At 31.7% G+C, this 19,169-nt stretch overlaps 1 protein-coding gene across 14 annotated transcripts in view; it reads right to left on the reverse strand.

Moving 5' to 3' along the window:
• LOC134685304 (MAP kinase-activating death domain protein-like) overlaps positions 1 to 19,169 on the reverse strand; it is an 82,731-nt gene that overhangs the window by 21,746 nt on the left and 41,816 nt on the right. For 10 of the 14 annotated variants that reach the window (XR_010101288.1, XM_063544959.1, XM_063544947.1 and 7 more), the window contains 11 exons: positions 18,876 to 19,105; positions 18,238 to 18,296; positions 16,617 to 16,863; positions 13,907 to 14,030; positions 13,212 to 13,265; positions 11,623 to 11,682; positions 11,299 to 11,413; positions 4,506 to 4,692; positions 3,817 to 4,023; positions 2,709 to 2,817; positions 1,578 to 1,688 (listed from right to left, as the gene is read on the reverse strand). Coding sequence is in view for 13 of the 14 variants with exons in the window: in XM_063544959.1 (XP_063401029.1) it covers positions 1,578 to 1,688; positions 2,709 to 2,817; positions 3,817 to 4,023; positions 4,506 to 4,692; positions 11,299 to 11,413; positions 11,623 to 11,682; positions 13,212 to 13,265; positions 13,907 to 14,030; positions 16,617 to 16,863; positions 18,238 to 18,296; positions 18,876 to 19,105 (1,503 nt within the window). In the remaining variant the exon portion in view is untranslated. Of the gene's footprint in view, positions 1 to 1,577; positions 1,689 to 2,708; positions 2,818 to 3,298; positions 3,372 to 3,816; positions 4,024 to 4,505; positions 4,693 to 11,298; positions 11,414 to 11,622; positions 11,683 to 13,211; positions 13,266 to 13,906; positions 14,031 to 16,616; positions 16,864 to 18,237; positions 18,297 to 18,875; positions 19,106 to 19,169 lie in introns of all 14 variants that reach the window. The other 4 variants (XM_063544946.1, XM_063544949.1, XM_063544953.1 and 1 more) reach the window with 4 other exon arrangements.

The following is a 19,169-nucleotide window of genomic DNA, read 5'->3' on the forward strand; positions in this document are numbered from 1 at the left end:
ATGTTATACTATAATAATTACATTAGATGTATGTTTAATTATAATACTTTATTTTGATTGGCTGAATGCACATCACGTGTTATTCCGTAGGCAATTGCATCACTCAATAAAAATTTTCGTTCATGATAACATGTGGTACCACAATAAAGTGCACAGGTGAATAAAATACAAAAATTATAAAATTCCTATTTTCATGATCAAAGCTAAAAAATGTAATTATAAGTATTGAATGCTTCTTTTTGTAACTTTATAGGGTTGTAAAAGCGTTGACTGTGCGCACATTTTTAGTATGAAGCACTTCCGCGCTTCATACAAAATGTACTTCGGTCAACACTTTTACACCCCAATAAATTTACAAAAAGAAGCATTCAATTCTTAAGTATATTTTAAACAAAAACTGTGTATACTGTTTAATTTCTAAATAGTTTATACTAATAATTTCATTCTAATGCATTTACAAGCACTTGATTAAGATTAATTAGTGCTACATCACAATATACTGCAGGTTTATTTTATCTTGCATACATTCATCATTTCAATATATTTCATGCATACTCAAGTCAAGTCACATATAAGTTCAACATATATCTAAATATAACAAATCAAGGAAAAACTGCAGAACTAAGTATAAAGACAGAAAGATAGAACAAGTTGAAGAGTGTTGTGGATTCATTTATTTTAGAAGGTACCAATATTCACAGACTGTCGAATAATTGTTTTGTCATGGACATTTATTTTTGTGGATTTCCCCTACAAGCCTTTATAAAATTGGTTCATTTAAGCTCATGGGTCATCTATTCCACTGAATCTATGAAAAATTGGTACCATACGAAAAATAATGAATCAACACAGAAAGAATGAAACAGAGGTAATATGAATCTGAAGAAGCTAGGTCAGAGCAGTTCTAACACTGCCAAAACTAATAAAATAGTAACAGTGTTAAATAAAGCATGAACATTCATAAGTCTATGTTAAAGATAAGTACTCATGGCAAACTGATAAAGCTTTTGGGAAAGAACTATATCTTAGGTTTGTGGAATAATCATATCACAGGTTTGTGAAATTCAGCTATGACCTGATTACTGGAAAAACATGCATATGTACTAACATATATAAAACTCCTAACTACCTAACATATGGAGTATATACAATGCACTATTCTGTGTGTCTGGACTATAACACTGTCATTCTTTTATCTAAATGGCAAATCCAGGCTGATATGGTCGTATTATTATCAAATATAGACTCATTCATTATATATTTTCATCATGAAACTTAAGACAGCACCAAAAGATATTTATAGAAAAAATATAGAACTATGAAATGCTGGGATTATTTCAAACTTTTTCTTAGATGTTCAATATTGTGAAAAATAAATCGTCCCAAAGTCAACCAAAAAGGGTTAATCACAACTTTTGAAGGCTTTTATTAGTATCAAGGAATGATATACTAAGTGACTTGTCAACATTATCAAGATCTAGATAAAATTTTAGATTGTAAGAGATTTAAAACCAAACAATCCTGGATCTGCCAGTGTTGATGACACAGTGAATACACCCACCACATCAAATACTTGCCTGAATCAGTGCTATTACATGAAGTGATGGACAAATCAGAATGTTGGGAGGACAGTGGGTGGTGGTCCGCCCACCAACCCTTGTTATTACCATGATAAGCTTCACCTCGCCCTGTCAACCAATGAAAAGTACTCTAATTGCTTGTCAAAGTTTCTATTCTATATATATATATATATACACATCCAGGCTTACCATTATTTTATAGAACATTTAATTTTGTTTAAAAGATAAATCTTTTCTTGTATGTGGTAAATAACATCAACAAAACTAGATTGTGGGGATCTAACCAACGAACTTAGTAATAACATCCAATATCAGTGGAAAATTTGATAAGAATTGGTTGAGGGGGAAATTTACCGATGTAGGGTACAGATAATGGATGATTTAGGGCTCTTAAATCATATTTACCCAGTAATATGAAAAACACTATATTCAAAGCAATAAAGGTTAAAATTTGTAAGAAATGAATCAAGCTTTCTTTCCAGGTTAAAACAAATAAAGCACAACACATGTAACATCACAGTACATAAGCAAAATAATTAAGATGGAATGATTTTATTTTCAGGGGGAAGTACATGAATTTAAGGATAACATTTTTCGATAAAATTGAACAAGGCACACAATATTAATTCCTAGATTACTAAAATCATAATGGCTGTACAGAGACATGTTATCTTTCTCATCTTTTTACATCAGTCTTAAAATAAAAGTTATCTCATTGGCAATCATACACCATATCTGTGTCTTTATATTAATTTAATATTGCCCTTCAAAGATTTACTATGTTTACACTGAAGGAGCAAGACACCATTATTGTTTTACTATAATTCAGTAATTAGCAATAAAAAAGGCACACATTCTCTGCATCTCCTTTTCAAACTTTAAGGTCTTAAAATTATTATTTTAAAATTAAGACACATTTCACAAGACATGAAAAAATATTTATTTGGAACATTAAACATTTCTGCATACATATACAGAAATAATTTCCTACTTTAACCATAAATACTATATTCCATTATTTGTTGTTTCAAGTACAAACCTTAATAAATTAACCCAATACATGCTAACCCACCACAAGAGGGGACATTAAGTGCCAAGCATAGAAATATTAGTAAAAAGGTTTCATACCAACTGATGCAATGGAGTGTTCATCATGCAAACTAGACATTTCCTGCTTTTGTGGAGAGTCATCATTCCGGGAAGCTAAACTTTCGTGACTTCCAAATGGAGAATTCCTCTAGAACATGGTAGGTTATGGTTAGTACAATCTAATAAAGATTTATATCATTCAATTCTTGTATTGCATGGTAAGAATACATGCTATGAGTATATGATGATTTAAAGGTGTCTTAAATAACAGGGATATTTTCATCTGTTAAGATTGCTAGTAATACTGCTCATGCTGAGATTTTTATGACATTAGCAACACTATTCATTTCAATACAAGTTGTATGCATCTTAAATAGTATCTACACAGTAAAGGAAAGAATTTAATCATATGGACTTGTTTATAAACGGTACCTGTCTTTCAGTAAACATATCAAATTGATATATATTAACATGCAAACAGCACCATTTCTATCTTGAAATGTCTATTAGTATCAACATATTAAGTTGTAAATTAAATTCCATAATTAACTTCAACAAAGTGAAGACCCTTTCACCAAAACATTGTGAGCAATAAAATTGTGTTAAATACCAATGTTACAGGTTTATACCTTGTCCAATTGACCTTGATCCACCTATCCTCAACACTATACAACAACTTTGAGTTGCTTCAACTTCATATATCTTTACAGTAAATATATATTTTTTAATGATGGATTGAACCCAAAAATGCATGTAAACACTTGAATATTCAATTTTTCCATGTTTTTTTGTTTTTTTACATTTAACTTAATGTTAGGTAACACAAATTGCACCTATTTTGTAGATATATCCATATCCATATCCATCATTTCACAAATGTAATTTTGAATCTATACTGAATCATAGAAAAGTGGGTTAGTATCAAAACAACTCAAGATTCAATGTCAAGGAGTTCCTAAATTGCATACATGCTGCACTACTTACATTGAAAAATCAAATAGTTGATGTTTTTGTTTTTGTTTTGTTTAGGACAATTTTCACATATTTCTGAAATCTCATATACCCCCTACCATAAACTGCAGAAAATTTCCTATTTCTTGACATATCTTTTGCATATGGTAATTAACAATGATTACAAGTAACCTACATCAGGCGTAACACTGGTATCACTACGACTACTGGATGGTAGTTTCCCCGTAGCGTCCTTTATCCAGAAATGGGTGTGGTTAATCTCTAATAACATGAAAGCACTGGCCATTCCTCCTAGCCCATGGTTCTGGTAAGTATGTTCCAAACCATGAATCAAAGCTTTAATCAGGGTTAGCATTCCTTTAAATACTGTCTTTGATAAACTCTGGGAAAAAATATAATAATTAATTCACTGTAAAATATACATGCATACACAGAATAAGCATGAATTTGAACTTATACAACTATATTTTCATCTTTTTAGTTTAATGACATATAGAATTGTGTTCTACATTGTTTTGATCCACAATATTTTCAATAGTCAAACAAAGAATTCTGGTGTTTGACTTTCATTTTCCAATACAATACGAATCATTCTTTTATTTCTTTTTCTTCATTGAAAATGTGTTAAACAATTGTAAATGTCATGACAACAGATAATAAATATTTCCCAAAGACAATTATCTTGTTTTATTAAGTTATATTTGTTGCTAGCTTATGCATTTAATGACAATTAAGATTTGAATTAAATTGATAAAATTAAGAATTGAAAAGGGGAATTTTGTCAAAGTGACAACAAGCTGATTACTTTCATACAAATATAATCCTAATAACTCAAATAGATAATTTCATAAAAAGTTTCAATACCACATCTTCAATATGTTGCGTTTCATCATTTAATTTCTTATCCAAGTTTTTGTTTATTCTGCTGACAACAAAGTTACGATAGTTCTCATCTTCCATCAATCTTCGAACACGACCTAGTTTTAACCAGCTGACACCTTGTCCTTCCATAACATTGGTGACAATCTCTTTCAAAAACTGCTGATTTTCACTGCAACAAAAAATATTTTTGTTTGTCATGTTGCATAATGTACTGTAAACTCAGAAATTATAGCATGAATTTATTATTGCATTTTTTGTATAATGGAAGAAAATGCAAGATTAGTTATTATGATTTTAGGAAAATCTGCATATAAATATTTAAATTTGATATCAGAATGCAAATTCTAGCATGGTGATACTTGCCCAGTCACACTATTTACATTAATTAAATTGTCACAATAATTTCAGAATAAAGTGTATACAAAATTTTTCATCTTCCTTGAAACACATGAACACTGGTGATAAGAATATTTTCATGGACAGCATATTTGTAAATATAATAGTGATACAATCCTTAACATACCTGCCAACTGTCACTATTTGCGGGGGATTTCCCCCATGGAGGCTCCTAAATTGAAATTTTGAAAGAGCAATTTTGTCCACAATTAAAACAAAACAATTGATTTTACAATACAATGACTATAGGCTTATAAAAGTATGGAGAAGACAAAAAACAACATGTAAATGTATTTGCAGCCCCCTTGAAGGTTTTTTAGGACTATGTCAGCCATCTTGCACGCAAAACCCCCATGGACATTTTGAAAAGTTGGCAGGTATGCCTTAATATTTCAGAATCATGCATATAAATATAATGATCAGTACAAAATACATTTTACCCAAACCAAGATAATGGGGTTTAATTTATATGACAATTATTTAAAATCTGACTTTTAATCATTAAATTTCTATTTAATATTGATCTGCTTTTTATAAGGGCTGTTCCAGAAAATACTATGTCCCCCCCAGGGAAGGCAATTTTTTTTAATATTGTGTGGGTGGTTGTATTTGAAATACCAAAATGCAAAGGGAGTGCTGTTCTAATTAAATTTTATTTCTGTGGGTGGTGGGGGTTAAAAACTAGAGGCTCTAAAGAGCCTGTGTCGCTCACCTTGGTCTATGTTAATATTAAACATTGTACACAAATGAATTCATGACAAAATTGTGTTTTGGTGATGGTGATGTGTTTGAAGATCTTACTTTACCAAACATTTTTGCTGCTTACAATTATCTCTATCTATAACAGTAGTTTCTGTGGAAAATGTTAGTGAAAATCTACAAATTTTGTGAAAATTGTTAAAAAAATGACTATAAAGGGCAATAACTCCTCAGGGGGTCAATTGACTATTTTGGTCATGTTGACTCATTTTTAGTTCTTACTTTACTGTACATTATTGCTGTTTACAGTTTATCTCTATCTATAATAATATTCAAGATAATAACAAAAAAACAGCAAAATTTCCTCAAAATTACCAATTTAGGGGCAGCAACCTAACAACCGATGATCCAATTCATCTGAAAATTCCTGGGCAGATAGATCTTGACCTGATCAACAATTTCAACTCTGTCAGATTTGCTCTTAATGCTTTGTTTTTTGGGTTATAAGCCAAAAACTGCATTTTACTCCCATGTTCTATTTTTAGCCATGGCCGCCATCTTGGTTGGTTGGCCAAGTTACCGGACACAATTTTTATACTAGATACCCCAAAGATGATTGTGGCCAAGTTTCAATTAATTTGGCCCAGTAGTTTCAGAGGAGTAGATTTTTCTAAAAGATAACTAAGATTTACGTAAAATGGTTAAAAATTGACTATAAAGGGCAATAACTCCTACAGTGGTCAACTGACCATTTTGGTCATGTTGACTTATTTGTAGATCTTACTTTGCTGAACATTATTGCTGTTTACACTTTTTCTCTATCTATAATAATATTCAAGATAATAACCAAAAACAGCAAAATTTCCTTAAAATTACTGATTCAGGGGCAGCAACCTAACAACGGAATGTCAGATTCATCTGAAAATTTCAAGGCAGATAGATCTTAACCTGATAAACAATTTTACCCCATGTCAGATTTGCTCTAAATGCTTTGGATTTTGAGTTATAAGCCAAAAACTGCATTTTACCCCTATGTTCTATTTTTAGCCATGGCGGCCATCTTGGTTGATTGGCAAGGTCACCGGACACAATTTTCAAACTAGATACCTCAATGATGATTGTGGCCAAGTTTGGTTAAATTTGGCCCAGTAGTTTCAGAGGAGAAGATTTTTGTAAAAGTTAACGCTGGACGCAGGACAACGACGACGGACGACGACAGACGATGGACGCTAAGTGATGAGAAAAGCTCACTTGGCCCTTCGGGCCAGGTGAGCTAAAAAGGGTTGAGATACCAGAGGGACCTTCACACACATCGATCATAAATAAACTGACAAAGCCATGTCTACAAAAGAAGGACAAACAATAGAATACAAAACACAACATAACAAAAAAAAGACTAAGCAACATGAACCCCAACAAAACCGGGGTGATCTCAGGTGTTCCGGAAGGGTAAGCAGATCCTGCTCAGCATGTGGCTTCCATTTTAACAAATGACAAAATCAAAAGCTCAAATAAATGGAAAACAACTGCCATATTCTTGACTTGGTACCAGCATTTATATTCATGTAGAAAATCGGTAGATTGTGCTGGTTTTAAAGGTAAACTGTTTGGTCTGCTATGCATGTTAAAAGAGTCATTCTAGTTGGCCTGTCGAAGCTGCGTTTGCTTATAACTTAATATATATTTGCTTTGTAGACTCTCAATGTTTGTTATTTCCTGTTCAAATATAATCCTTTTAAGATTGCAGACATCAAATGTGTCGTGATTCTGATGTGAAAACATCTAAGCACTGAGTATTTCGAATAATGAATCCAGTCCTATACTATAAAAGTTATGTGTGTGCTAGACTTGACTGTCACCAAACATTGTGAATAGAAAGCTTAAAAAGTTCTATGCATAGCAGTGTGTGCAGTTATGTTACAGACACCAGTGAATGCAAACCAATGACAAATCAACCAAAATTCTCTGAATTACAGGGAGAACACATGGAAGAAGTAAATGACAAAATACAACAACAATTTCATCTAAATTTTATTCGTTTTGCATTATTTGCTGTGAGATGCACACTTTAATGCATTTATAAACTCTAACAAATATAAATGAAATGAAACAAATGCTGGTCTTGTTATAGCACTGGCTGCTGTAATGTGACATATATAGGTAAACAAGTAAGTATCCAATCTATTACATGGTAAAAAGGTCATCCATTTAATCTTTTACTAAGTAAACAAGTAAACTTTTAGATCCAATGTATTACAATGTAAATAAGTATAATTCTTCAAATCTATTACAATAGAAAGATTCACTCTATTACAAGGTAAACCAACAATTGATGCCCTTGAGTTAACAAAGACAAGTGTATTGAGTAACTAATTAGTAATCAGAAACAAGTTTTTGAAATCTTCGAAAAATTTTCATTTTATTAAAAAAATAATCTGTCAATTGAAAAAATGTTTAAGTAATGCATCAGGTGAAATTAATTAAATAAAGAATAAAACGTTTTAGGATGAATAATTGCAAAAAAAAAAATAAAACCAAACTTTAAAGTGAATTTATAGATTAATCAGAGAACATCTAATAGGATTTAAAAAAAATATTTTGAATGGTTTATTGACAACATTAGTAATGACAATTTGTCTTTTCTTACAGAGTTTACTTTTTATTGTTTATGATGAATTCAAACAAATGACCAATATCAACATGTTTGTAAAATCTTCACCAATACACCTAGACTAAGATTTGAAGTTTCATATTGTGGCATTTAAGCAAAGCTTCATATGATATTGTGTCCATGTAGATTACATGGTAAAATACAAGTCAATATACTCATACTCATATTAGTGATATATCTGAGGTGACCACTGGTCAACACTTGTACATTACAAGAGATTTTCCCACAATTTATCAAAAAGACAAGTATATACATAATGAAAGTTTTATAAATTTTGTTCTTTAGAGTGTAAGCTTAGTATAAGCATTGTATATACCTGTACATGAATATAAAACCCTCAATATCATAAGGTGATCAAATAAAAGTTAAATGTCTACATACTGGCACTTTCAAAGAAAATGTTTAAATTGGTTAAAGCTAATTTTAAATTCAAATTGTTTTTATAAGAAGATAAATATGTTTAAAATCATGGTCATGGTCCTCTTGAGCTAATAATGTTAATGTTACTTCAGTATATATAATAGATGATATTGTGTATTCCACAGTATATATAATAGATGATATTGTGTATTCCAAAAGTTTTGGAAAGATAAAAAAATACAATGTTTATACCAGTGTGACTAGATTTTTAAAACTGCTTTAAAACCCATTAAGACAATATACAGATGGTAGCTCAGTGTCTATTGTTGGGTAGACAATACACAATAAATAGAGGTCACGACACCAGTCTATTAAGTCAGGATTATACCATCTTTAACTGCTAAAAAATCTTTTTTGTATTTGTGTTTCCCGCATGCTATTAATAAATGTGAAGTATCTTCTTCCTTTTAATAGTGTGGTTATGACCAACAGACAGAATCTGTATCAGTTATCTGGAATTATATACAAGTACTATACTGGTACTTTCTAGCTGAGGATTATGTAATCCTATTGTTCAATACAATGATTTATTTACGTAGAAATCTGGCCCATGGTTATAATGTGGAGAATACCAAATCAGTTAATTGTTAAAATATTTATATAATTGATATCTGAGGGAGGGTAGGAGGGGTCCTGATCCCGAAATCCTGTGCTTAAAAAACATGAAACCCCTAAATCCTGGGCTTAAAAATATGAAATCCTGAGTTCCTGAAATTAAAACTAGAGGCTCCAAAGAGCCTGTGTCGCTCACCTTGGTCTATGTGAATATTAAACAAAGGAAGCAGATGGATTCATGACAAAATTGTGTTTTGGTGATGGTGATGTGTTTGTAAATCTTACTTTACTAGTCTTGCTGCTTACATTTATCTCTATCTATAATGAACTTGGCCCAGTAGTTTCAGTGGAAAATGTTAATAAAAATTTACAAATTTTATGAAAATTGTTAAAAATTGACTATAAAGGACAATAACTCCTTAGGGGGTCAATTGACAATTTCGGTCATGTTGACTTATTTGTAAATCTTACTTTGCTGAACATAATTGCTGTTAACAGTTTATCTCTATCTATAATAAAATTTAAGATAATAACCAAAAACAGCAAAATTTCCTTAAAATTACCGATTCAGGGGCAGCAACCCAACAATGGGTTGTCAGATTCATCTGAAAATTATAGGGCAGATAGATCTTGATCTGATTAATAATTTTACTCCGTGTTGGATTTGCTCTAAATGCTTTGGTTTTTGAGTTATAAGCCAAAAACTGCATTTTACCCCTATGTTCTATTTTTAGCTGTGGCGGCCATCTTGATTTGATAGTCGGGTCACCGGACACATTTTTAAAACAAGATACCCCAAAGATGATGATTGCCAAGTCTGGATTAATTTGGCCCAGTAGTTTCAGAGGAGAAGATTTTTGTAAAAGATAACTAAGATTTACGAAAAATGGTTAAAAATTTACTATAAAGGGCAATAACTCCTAAACGGGTCAACTGACCATTTCGGTCATGTTGACTTATTTGTAAATCCTACTATACTAAACATTATTGCTGTTTACAGTTTATCTCTATCTATAATAATATTCAAGATAATAACCAAAAACTGCAAAATTTCCACAAAATTACCAATTCAGGGGCAGCAACCCAACAACGGGTTGACCGATTCATCTGAAAATTTCAGGGCAGATAGATCTTGACCTGATAAACATTTTTACCCCATGTCAGATTTCCTCTAAATGCTTTGGTTTTTGAGTTATAAGCCAAAAACTGCAGTTTACCCCTATGTTCTATTTTTAGCCGTGGCGGCCATCTTGGTTGGTTGACCGGGTCACGCCACACATTTTTTAAACTAGATACCCCAATGATGATTGTGGCCAAGTTTGGTTCAATTTGGCCCAGTAGTTTCAGAGGAGAAGATTTTTGTAAAAGATAACTAAGATTTACGAAAAATGGTTAAAAATTGACTATAAAGGGCAATAACTCCTAAACGGGTCAACTGACCATTTCGGTCATGTTGACTTATTTGTAAATCCTACTATACTAAACATTATTGCTGTTTACAGTTTATCTCTATCTATAATAATATTCAAGATAATAACCAAAAACTGCAAAATTTCCACAAAATTACCAATTCAGGGGCAGCAACCCAACAACGGGTTGACCGATTCATCTGAAAATTTCAGGGCAGATAGATCTTGACCTGATAAACATTTTTACCCCATGTCAGATTTCCTCTAAATGCTTTGGTTTTTGAGTTATAAGCCAAAAACTGCATTTTACCCCTATGTTCTATTTTTAGCCGTGGCGGCCATCTTGGTTGGTTGACCGGGTCACGCCACACATTTTTTAAACTAGATACCCCAATGATGATTGTGGCCAAGTTTGGTTCAATTTGGCCCAGTAGTTTCAGAGGAGAAGATTTTTGTAAAAGTTAACGACGACGGACGACGGACGACGGACGACGGACGCCGGACGCAAAGTGATGGGAAAAGCTCACTTGGCCCTTCGGGCCAGGTGAGCTAAAAAGTGCCGTCCCTTGGGGGGACATAGTATTTTCTGGAACAGCCCTAACTTCATCCTTGTCATATACTTTACCTATTAGAAGCAGATCTACCATCACTTCCACTAGCTTTCTGAGATTCTTTTGTTTTTCTTGGATTAGTGGCATGTTTAACTAAGCCTGATTTCTCTACTAAAGCTTTTCTGTTTCCTGAAACATCAAAATATCCATTTATATTATAATTATATGTGCATCAATATTACTATAAGACTTGAAAATATTACAAAATAACTAAAGTTTATACTAGAACATACTTGCTTGGAGTTAATTCTAGAAAATGTTTACATTTATCCATTTAATGGTTTATTCACAACAGGTTAGATTTTAAACCACTATAACTACTATATCATTTCTATTACCTAAAGGAGCAAAAGGCTTTACTGGTTTGGCATGATGATGTTGTGGACTTCTTGTTGATCCTAAAATATAAATTATAAAGCATCCATCAAAACACATTATTTGATTATTATTAAAATTTAGCCGACATGCTTTATAAATGTAATAATCAAGCAAATCAAAAACTTAATTGATTTATAAAAAATAACTTTATGACAATACTGAGGGCACACTTCTTTTCATTTGACAAAAGTAAAAACGATGGTTCTTTTATATAACATTTACCAGTAAAGGGAGATAAATCTAAATCATCTACCAATTTTTTTTTAAACAAAATTATAAGTTTAGTTTTCCTTTATGATCATAATTATTTTAACATGTTTTTATAAGAGATATATATACAAATAAGGAAAATAATGAAAAAGAAAATACCCATGACCATAAAAAATATTTAAACTTTTACAATAAAAACAAAAATTTAGGATGGAAGTGAAAAATAAGATGTCAAAAAGGATATTGAATGGCTCAGTTTATATATATTGTATGATATCGGTTCCCTATATTTCCAAGCAAAATCAGCAAACAATACCATGAAAAACGCTTGACATCCTGACCTTCTTCAAAACAAAATAAAGATTCACCAGTAAAAAGCTGTTTTCATAAGTATATATTTCAAACATGCAAGTACATTTTATCCCAAAATGGTTGTAAACCACAAGAGTTAATTTACCAGGGTCTGATCTCTGTTCAAGAATGTCATCATCCGATTCTATCGTTTCTATATAAACAAAATAACTTTAAAAATTTGTACTAGTAGAGAATATAAAAGAACCTCTTTTGAATAGCTCTTGAGCTTTTTGTAATTAATACAATGATCTTTTTTTTAAATACTTAACAGTTCTAGTTAACAAAACTGTCATATAACTCAAATGTGTACACTGTTAAATTTAATTTACTACATTCAGGTCTTAATAATACATAAATTGGATAATAATTTTCATATTTTAAATATTGAATTGTTTATCGATCCCTAGGAAGTGTCTGTTAAGTGTTTTTTTGTAAATAGTTTAAATTCTGATCAGAGACAGTTTTGTCTCTTAATCACTCAATCCAAATGTACTTACTTATTGGTCAGTTATGATATTAGAAAGACAGTATGTTTAAGGAGATTGTTAACAAAGATATTAATCAGTGAATTCCTGCATGTTAAAATTACTATCATTGGCCTTAGATCAAGTAAATTACTGTTCACAGTTTACAATGATTTAACCCATGTGTTACCCACTAAAATTCTACTGGAAACCCTTCTTGTCAAAATTCCCCCTGGAAAATGTTTATTTTGTTCACTAGAGGCTATATGGATTTCCTTCTCAAAATTTCCCCTACAAAAGCGTTTATAATATTTTCTTAAGATTTTAAATCATAGACTAAACAAGGTTTATTAAGACTGATGTTAACTCTGACCTCAATGCATATGTGTAAGTGGACTACTGCAATATGTTAGTGGACTACGATTGGTTAATAGATCACACAGTTTATTTCTAACCACACAAACAAAGCTGTTTTCATAAAATTGTGTAAGTTACTACGTCTTTGTTTTAAGTGATAATACCTGGTTCAGTTTTCTCTTCAATAATCTCACATTTTGGTGAGAATGAAAATTTGTCTGTTAAAAAATAGTATCAAATCAATAATTACAATAAGGAATTTCGATAATTTACCATTTGAACTTATAATATAAAATAAATGTCATATGTCACCTGTCCAATTTTTATTAAAACTTTGTATATATTCCTGATAATTTATATTTGCGTAATTTTTCCATGTGTAAGAATTGGAAGCATGAGAAAAATATGGTAGAACACACATTTTAACATCATATAGAGGAATGAAAATAATAAGGGCTGTTCCAGAAAATACTATGTCCCCCCCAGGGAAGGCAATTTTTTTAAATATTATGTGGGTGGTTGTATTTGAAATACCAAAATGCAAAGGAAATGCTGTTCTAATTAAATTTTATTTCTGTGGGTGGTGGGGGTTAAAAAAAAGTGCCGTCCCTGGGGGGGACATAGTATTTTCTGGAACAGCCCTAACTTCAGGTTGATCAAAATAGGCTAGAAAAGATTTGAATTTTGTCATAATGAAGTAAATCAATATCAGTAAATTTTTTAATTGCACTACAAAGTTTTATTCTGGCCAACATTTTCTAAAGTTTAAACACAAAGTCACTAAATGTTAATAGTACAAAATAATATATAAGATTGATTTTTCTATAGGATAAATTAAGAATGAGTGAGTGAATCTTACCAAATAACTCTGACATTGTACTGCTTGCTGATTGAGCCATGTCTGTGAGTTCATTACTGATTGTTGATATCAATGATGAAGGTGTAGAGCCTCTTTCTGGTAATTCTCTGTCTCCAGGGACTGACTAAAAACAGAATTCAACATATATTTAACTGGTTACAATTTCAAATGGGCTGACTACTTCTAATCTATTTAGTGTTTGTGGGATGATTTTGTTCAGTGGAAAAAAAATCGTCTTTCAAAAATATGTTTGAACATATCTAATTTATATTCATTCTTTTGCATATGCTTGTCTTTTCTTTTTTTTTTATATAAAATGCATATCTAATTTTTTATATTATGCTACATGTGTTTTTTATTACTTGTTTTCTAATTCATTTAAATCACAAGAGTGCACACACTGAAATGTCTCGCCTTCTTTACTAATCATTGATATTATTTTGATAGTCCTCAGTAAAAGCTTTATTACAACTGTCCATAAAAATTACATTAAAATTGAGAATGGAAATGGGGAATGTGTCAAAGAGACAACAACCCGACCAAATAAAAAACAACAGCAGAAGGTCACCAACAGGTCTTCAATGTAGCGAGAAATTCCCGCACCCGGAGGCGTCCTTCAGCTGGCCCCTAAACAAATATATACTAGTTCAGTGATAATGAACGCCATACTAATTTCCAAATTGTACACAAGAAACTAATATAAAAATAATACAAGACTAACAAAGGCCAGAGGCTCCTGACTTGGGACAGGCGCAAAAATGCGGCGGGGTTAAACATGTTTGTGAGATCTCAACCCTCCCCCTATACCTCTAACCAATGTAGAAAAATAAACGCATAACAATACGCACATTAAAATTCAGTTCAAGAGAAGTCCGAGTCTGATGTCAGAAGATGTAACCAAAGAAAATAAACAAAATGACAATAATACATAAATAACAACAGACTACTAGCAGTTAACTGACATGCCAGCTCCAGACTTCAATTAAACTGACTGAAAGATTATGATTTCATCATATGAACATCAGGCACAATCCTTCCCGTTAGGGGTTTAGTATCATACCATCATTATATATATATGAGAAGCACATAACCTGTGTCATGCCAACAACTGTTTTTAGAATAAATGTCTTTAGTTCCGACGCAAAGACCTTATCAGTGACTCAATATTAACGCCAAAATATGCAATCTTTAATGACTTTACAAAAGTATCGTAATTATATCCCTTCTTAATCAGTCTATTTAAAGGTTTTGTAAGTTTCTGAGGTGAATACTGACACCTTTGTGCTTTATAAAGAATATTTCCATAAAAAATTGGATGTGAAATACCTGAACGTATAAAAAGTCTGCATGTTGAGCTATATTTACGAATGATGTCTTTACACCGATGATAAAATTTAGTAAAAGTTTTGACTAGTTTGTGATATCGAAAACCCTGGTGTAATAATTTTTCAGTAATACATAAATTTCTCTCGTTAAAATCTAAAACATTGTTACAAACACGAGCGAATCGTACAAGTTGAGATATATAAACACCGTAAGATGGTGACAAGGGAACGTCACCATCTTAAAACGGATAATTAACGATAGGAAATGAAAAATCATCCCTTTTATCATAAATTTTAGTATTCAGCTTTCCGTTAGTGATATAGATATCAAGATCGAGGAAAGGGCAGTGGTCATTATTAGTATTAGCTTTATTTAAAGTAAGTTCAGCAGGATAAATTTCATTAATATACATACTGAAGTCGTCATTATTGAGAGCCAAAATATCATCCAAATATCAAAAAGTATTATTAAATTTGTTTATCAGATGTTGTTTTGATGGGTCTTTGCTTATTTTTGTCATAAATTGTAACTCATAACAATACAAAAAGAGGTCCGCAATAAGTGGTGCACAGTTAGTCCCCATTGGAATTCCGATAATCTGACGATATATACGGAATCCCCAAAGCGAACAAAAATGTTATCTAGATAAAATTCAAGGGCATATATAGTATCAAAGCATGTCCAATTAACATAGTTTTTTTTTTTTTTTACCAAGATAACTAAACAAAGACCAATGAACCATGAAAATGAGGTCAAGGTCAGATGAACCATACCAGGCTGACATGTACAGCTAACATTAAGCTTCCATAAAACAAATATAGTTGACCTAATACTGAGGTCGAGGTCAAGTGAAAAATGTCTGACGGGCATGAGGACCTTGCAAGGTACGCACATACCAAATATAGTAATCCTTATACTTATAATAATAGAGAATTCAACATTACAAAAAATTGTAACTTTTTTTTCAAGTGGTCACTGAACCATAAAAATGAGGTCAAGGACATTGGACATGTGACTGACGGAAACTTCGTAACATGAGGCATCTATATACAAAGTATGAAGCATCGAGGTCTTCCACCTTCTAAAATATAAAGCTTTTAAGAAGTGAGCTAACACCGCCGCCGCCTGGCGCCGCCGGATCACTATCCATATGTCGAGCTTTCTGCAACAAAAGTTGCAGGCTCGACAAAAAGTAGAAAAGAGGTAGGTTGGAGCTGATGACTTTTAAATCCATTGGCTAATGAATGTTCTAACTCCTAAGAAAAACCCCTAGGTTTGCATTATTTTTTTATTAGCATTAACATTTATACTTAATACAGTTAAATTGTAAAAAAAAAATTGTGCTATAAAAGCATCTTTCTGCTTTTAATAGTTAATCAATTACCTTTGATCCACTACTGTTTTTACGAATCCTTGGGTCTGTGTTACTATTACTCCTTATCCTTGGAGACTGGGGACTCATCAACCCTGGTGAATTCCTTCCCTTTCTAATTGTTGGTGATAATGGTTTTTCATAAGCTTCAAATGCTGAGTTAATGCTCCTGGTTAATGGAGCTAAAGGTGGAGGACGTTTTGGTAACTCTGGAGTACTGTTGTTTGATCCAATACTATCAGAGTGAGTCAAATTGGAACTGAAAAAAAGATAAACATAGTTGAGGTTCTAAATCTTGTTTGGGTTAACTCATCAATTTATTAACTACCTTTTAAAGCAAACAAAAACCAAATAAAGATGTTTGCAATGGGAAAAGTATTTTTTTTTAAATTGTTTTTTGGTTCTTTGTTGATTAAAGACCTTATCTTATTTGATAATTATACATATAAGGAAGAAAGTTATTGATCGAAACTTTCAATTAATAACTTTCCTTATATGTATAATGATCAATGTGTGGTTTGTCTTATTTTTAGTGTTCTTCATTCGTTGTAGTTAATAGTGATGTCAAATTCTTTTGCTTTCCTGATTTCCCTTTTTGACTTCACCATAAATAAAAAAGATTAATATGTTCCTGGGACACTCATGCCCACAGTTGTAATATGCAAGAACTCATGTACTTATTCTTCAGTATGGAAATGAAACATTTGGTCAGTAGAGTTTGGGCAAAAGAAATGTTTCCAGTTATAAAGAGGCACAACAAAAAACAGTCAATGAGATAGATTGTGCAAAACAGCAAATTTGCCAATATTTCCATTTTTATCCATAAGGGGACATAACTGGATTAGGTTAAACGTAACGACCCTGAAAATTAAACGTAATTTTCTGTAATTGTCATTTATAATGTGGTTTTTAAGTGTTTCTCATTTCACATTTTTATAAATAGATTAGACTGTTGGTTTTCCTGTTTGAATTGTTTTACACTAGTCATTTTTGGCACCCTTTATAGCTTGTTTTTTGGTGTGAGCAAAGACTGTGTTTAAGGCTGTACTTTGAACTATAATGGTTTACTTTTACCAATTGTGACTTGGATGGAGAGTTGTCCAATTGGCACTCATACCACATCTTCTTATATCTATTGATCTAGCTTGGTGGTTATAAGCATTGTGTATAAGTTTCATAACATTTGGTTGAGGGAAAGTAAAGCTAGAAAACAGAAACCAATTTCTGGACGTTCAGATGGATGAAGATAAACCTTAATGCTCCCTTTAACTAGCGGCGGGAGTGGCAAATTTGGTAGCCTTCAGCGTTTTTTTTTCTCTTTGGGTTGTTGACACATTCTCCATTTTCATTCTCAATTTTATTGCTTGATAATGTCTTATAGAATGAACATAATCTTTGAACAGATCATTGAAACAGAAAGATGAAGTTTGCTTTATTATCCAGAAATCATTTGAATAATAGATTCCATTCCCATTTTTCAATTGATACCAATATTTCTCAACTCTTGACAATTTGAAATTAAAATTTTAGATTGCCAAGCATGCATTGTATTATATATTTGAAAATTTACTGGCTAGTAGGAAAAACTATTGTATCACCTTGATAGAATCTATTTTTAATATATATAAATTACCTGTTTAAAGATCTGCTAGTGGCTGAGACATTTCCTGAATCAAATATGAATTCTGATTTCTGAAACAAAAATGAAATTCAAATAAAGTCTTGGTGTGAACATTAACAGTTTCTGGAAATTGGACCTACTCAGGAAACTTAAATATATGATAACCAAATCATTTTTTTTTGTCAAGCTTAAGGTTATGCACTATCTGAAGGACTTATTTACCTTACATTACAATGATTCAATTCAATATACCTAAAAGAGTTGCTTCATTACTTATAATTACTGAAAAAAAATCATGTAATAAAAAGACTTTACAGTTTAGATTATACAAAATATAAATTATCAAGGTCTTCTATTACTCTAGATTTACAAAAAGATGAGACAATTAAATGGCTTTGCAAAATTTATAAACGTTCAGGAGCTAGTAATTCAGTAGTTGTTGTTTGTTTTTTGTATGTTATATTCGTTTTTTATTTATTATTTGTACATGAATCAGGCGACTAATTTCTCATACACATTGTTTTTTATATTTGCCATTTCAGGGCCTTTTATAGCTGACAATGCAGTATGGGTTTTACTCATTGGTCGTACAATGACCTATAGCTGTTAACCTCTATATATTTTGGTCTCTGATGGAGAATTGTACATACCTTGTCTACTTTACTAGGAGTACTTTTCGCTGAGCTCTGATCAGGAACATCCTGAGCAAATGTTGGACTCCCTGACCTTGATTCTGATTCAGAACTACTGACGTCACTTTCTGGTAGAGAATTAGCTGAATCACTGGTATTTATAGGTGTTTCTGGAAGCTGTAGTTTGCTTGGTGGTGTGTAGATCTTTGATTCATCCACTGACAGAACTTGCTTTTCTAGAACTAAAGCTGAAATGTCAAAATTTTACCAAAACACATCTTAAAGTAAATTAACCATTTTTTTTTGAAAAAC

The sequence above is a fragment of the Mytilus trossulus genome, chromosome 9, assembly GCF_036588685.1.
Source record: "Mytilus trossulus isolate FHL-02 chromosome 9, PNRI_Mtr1.1.1.hap1, whole genome shotgun sequence".
NCBI lineage: Eukaryota > Metazoa > Mollusca > Bivalvia > Mytilida > Mytilidae > Mytilus > Mytilus trossulus.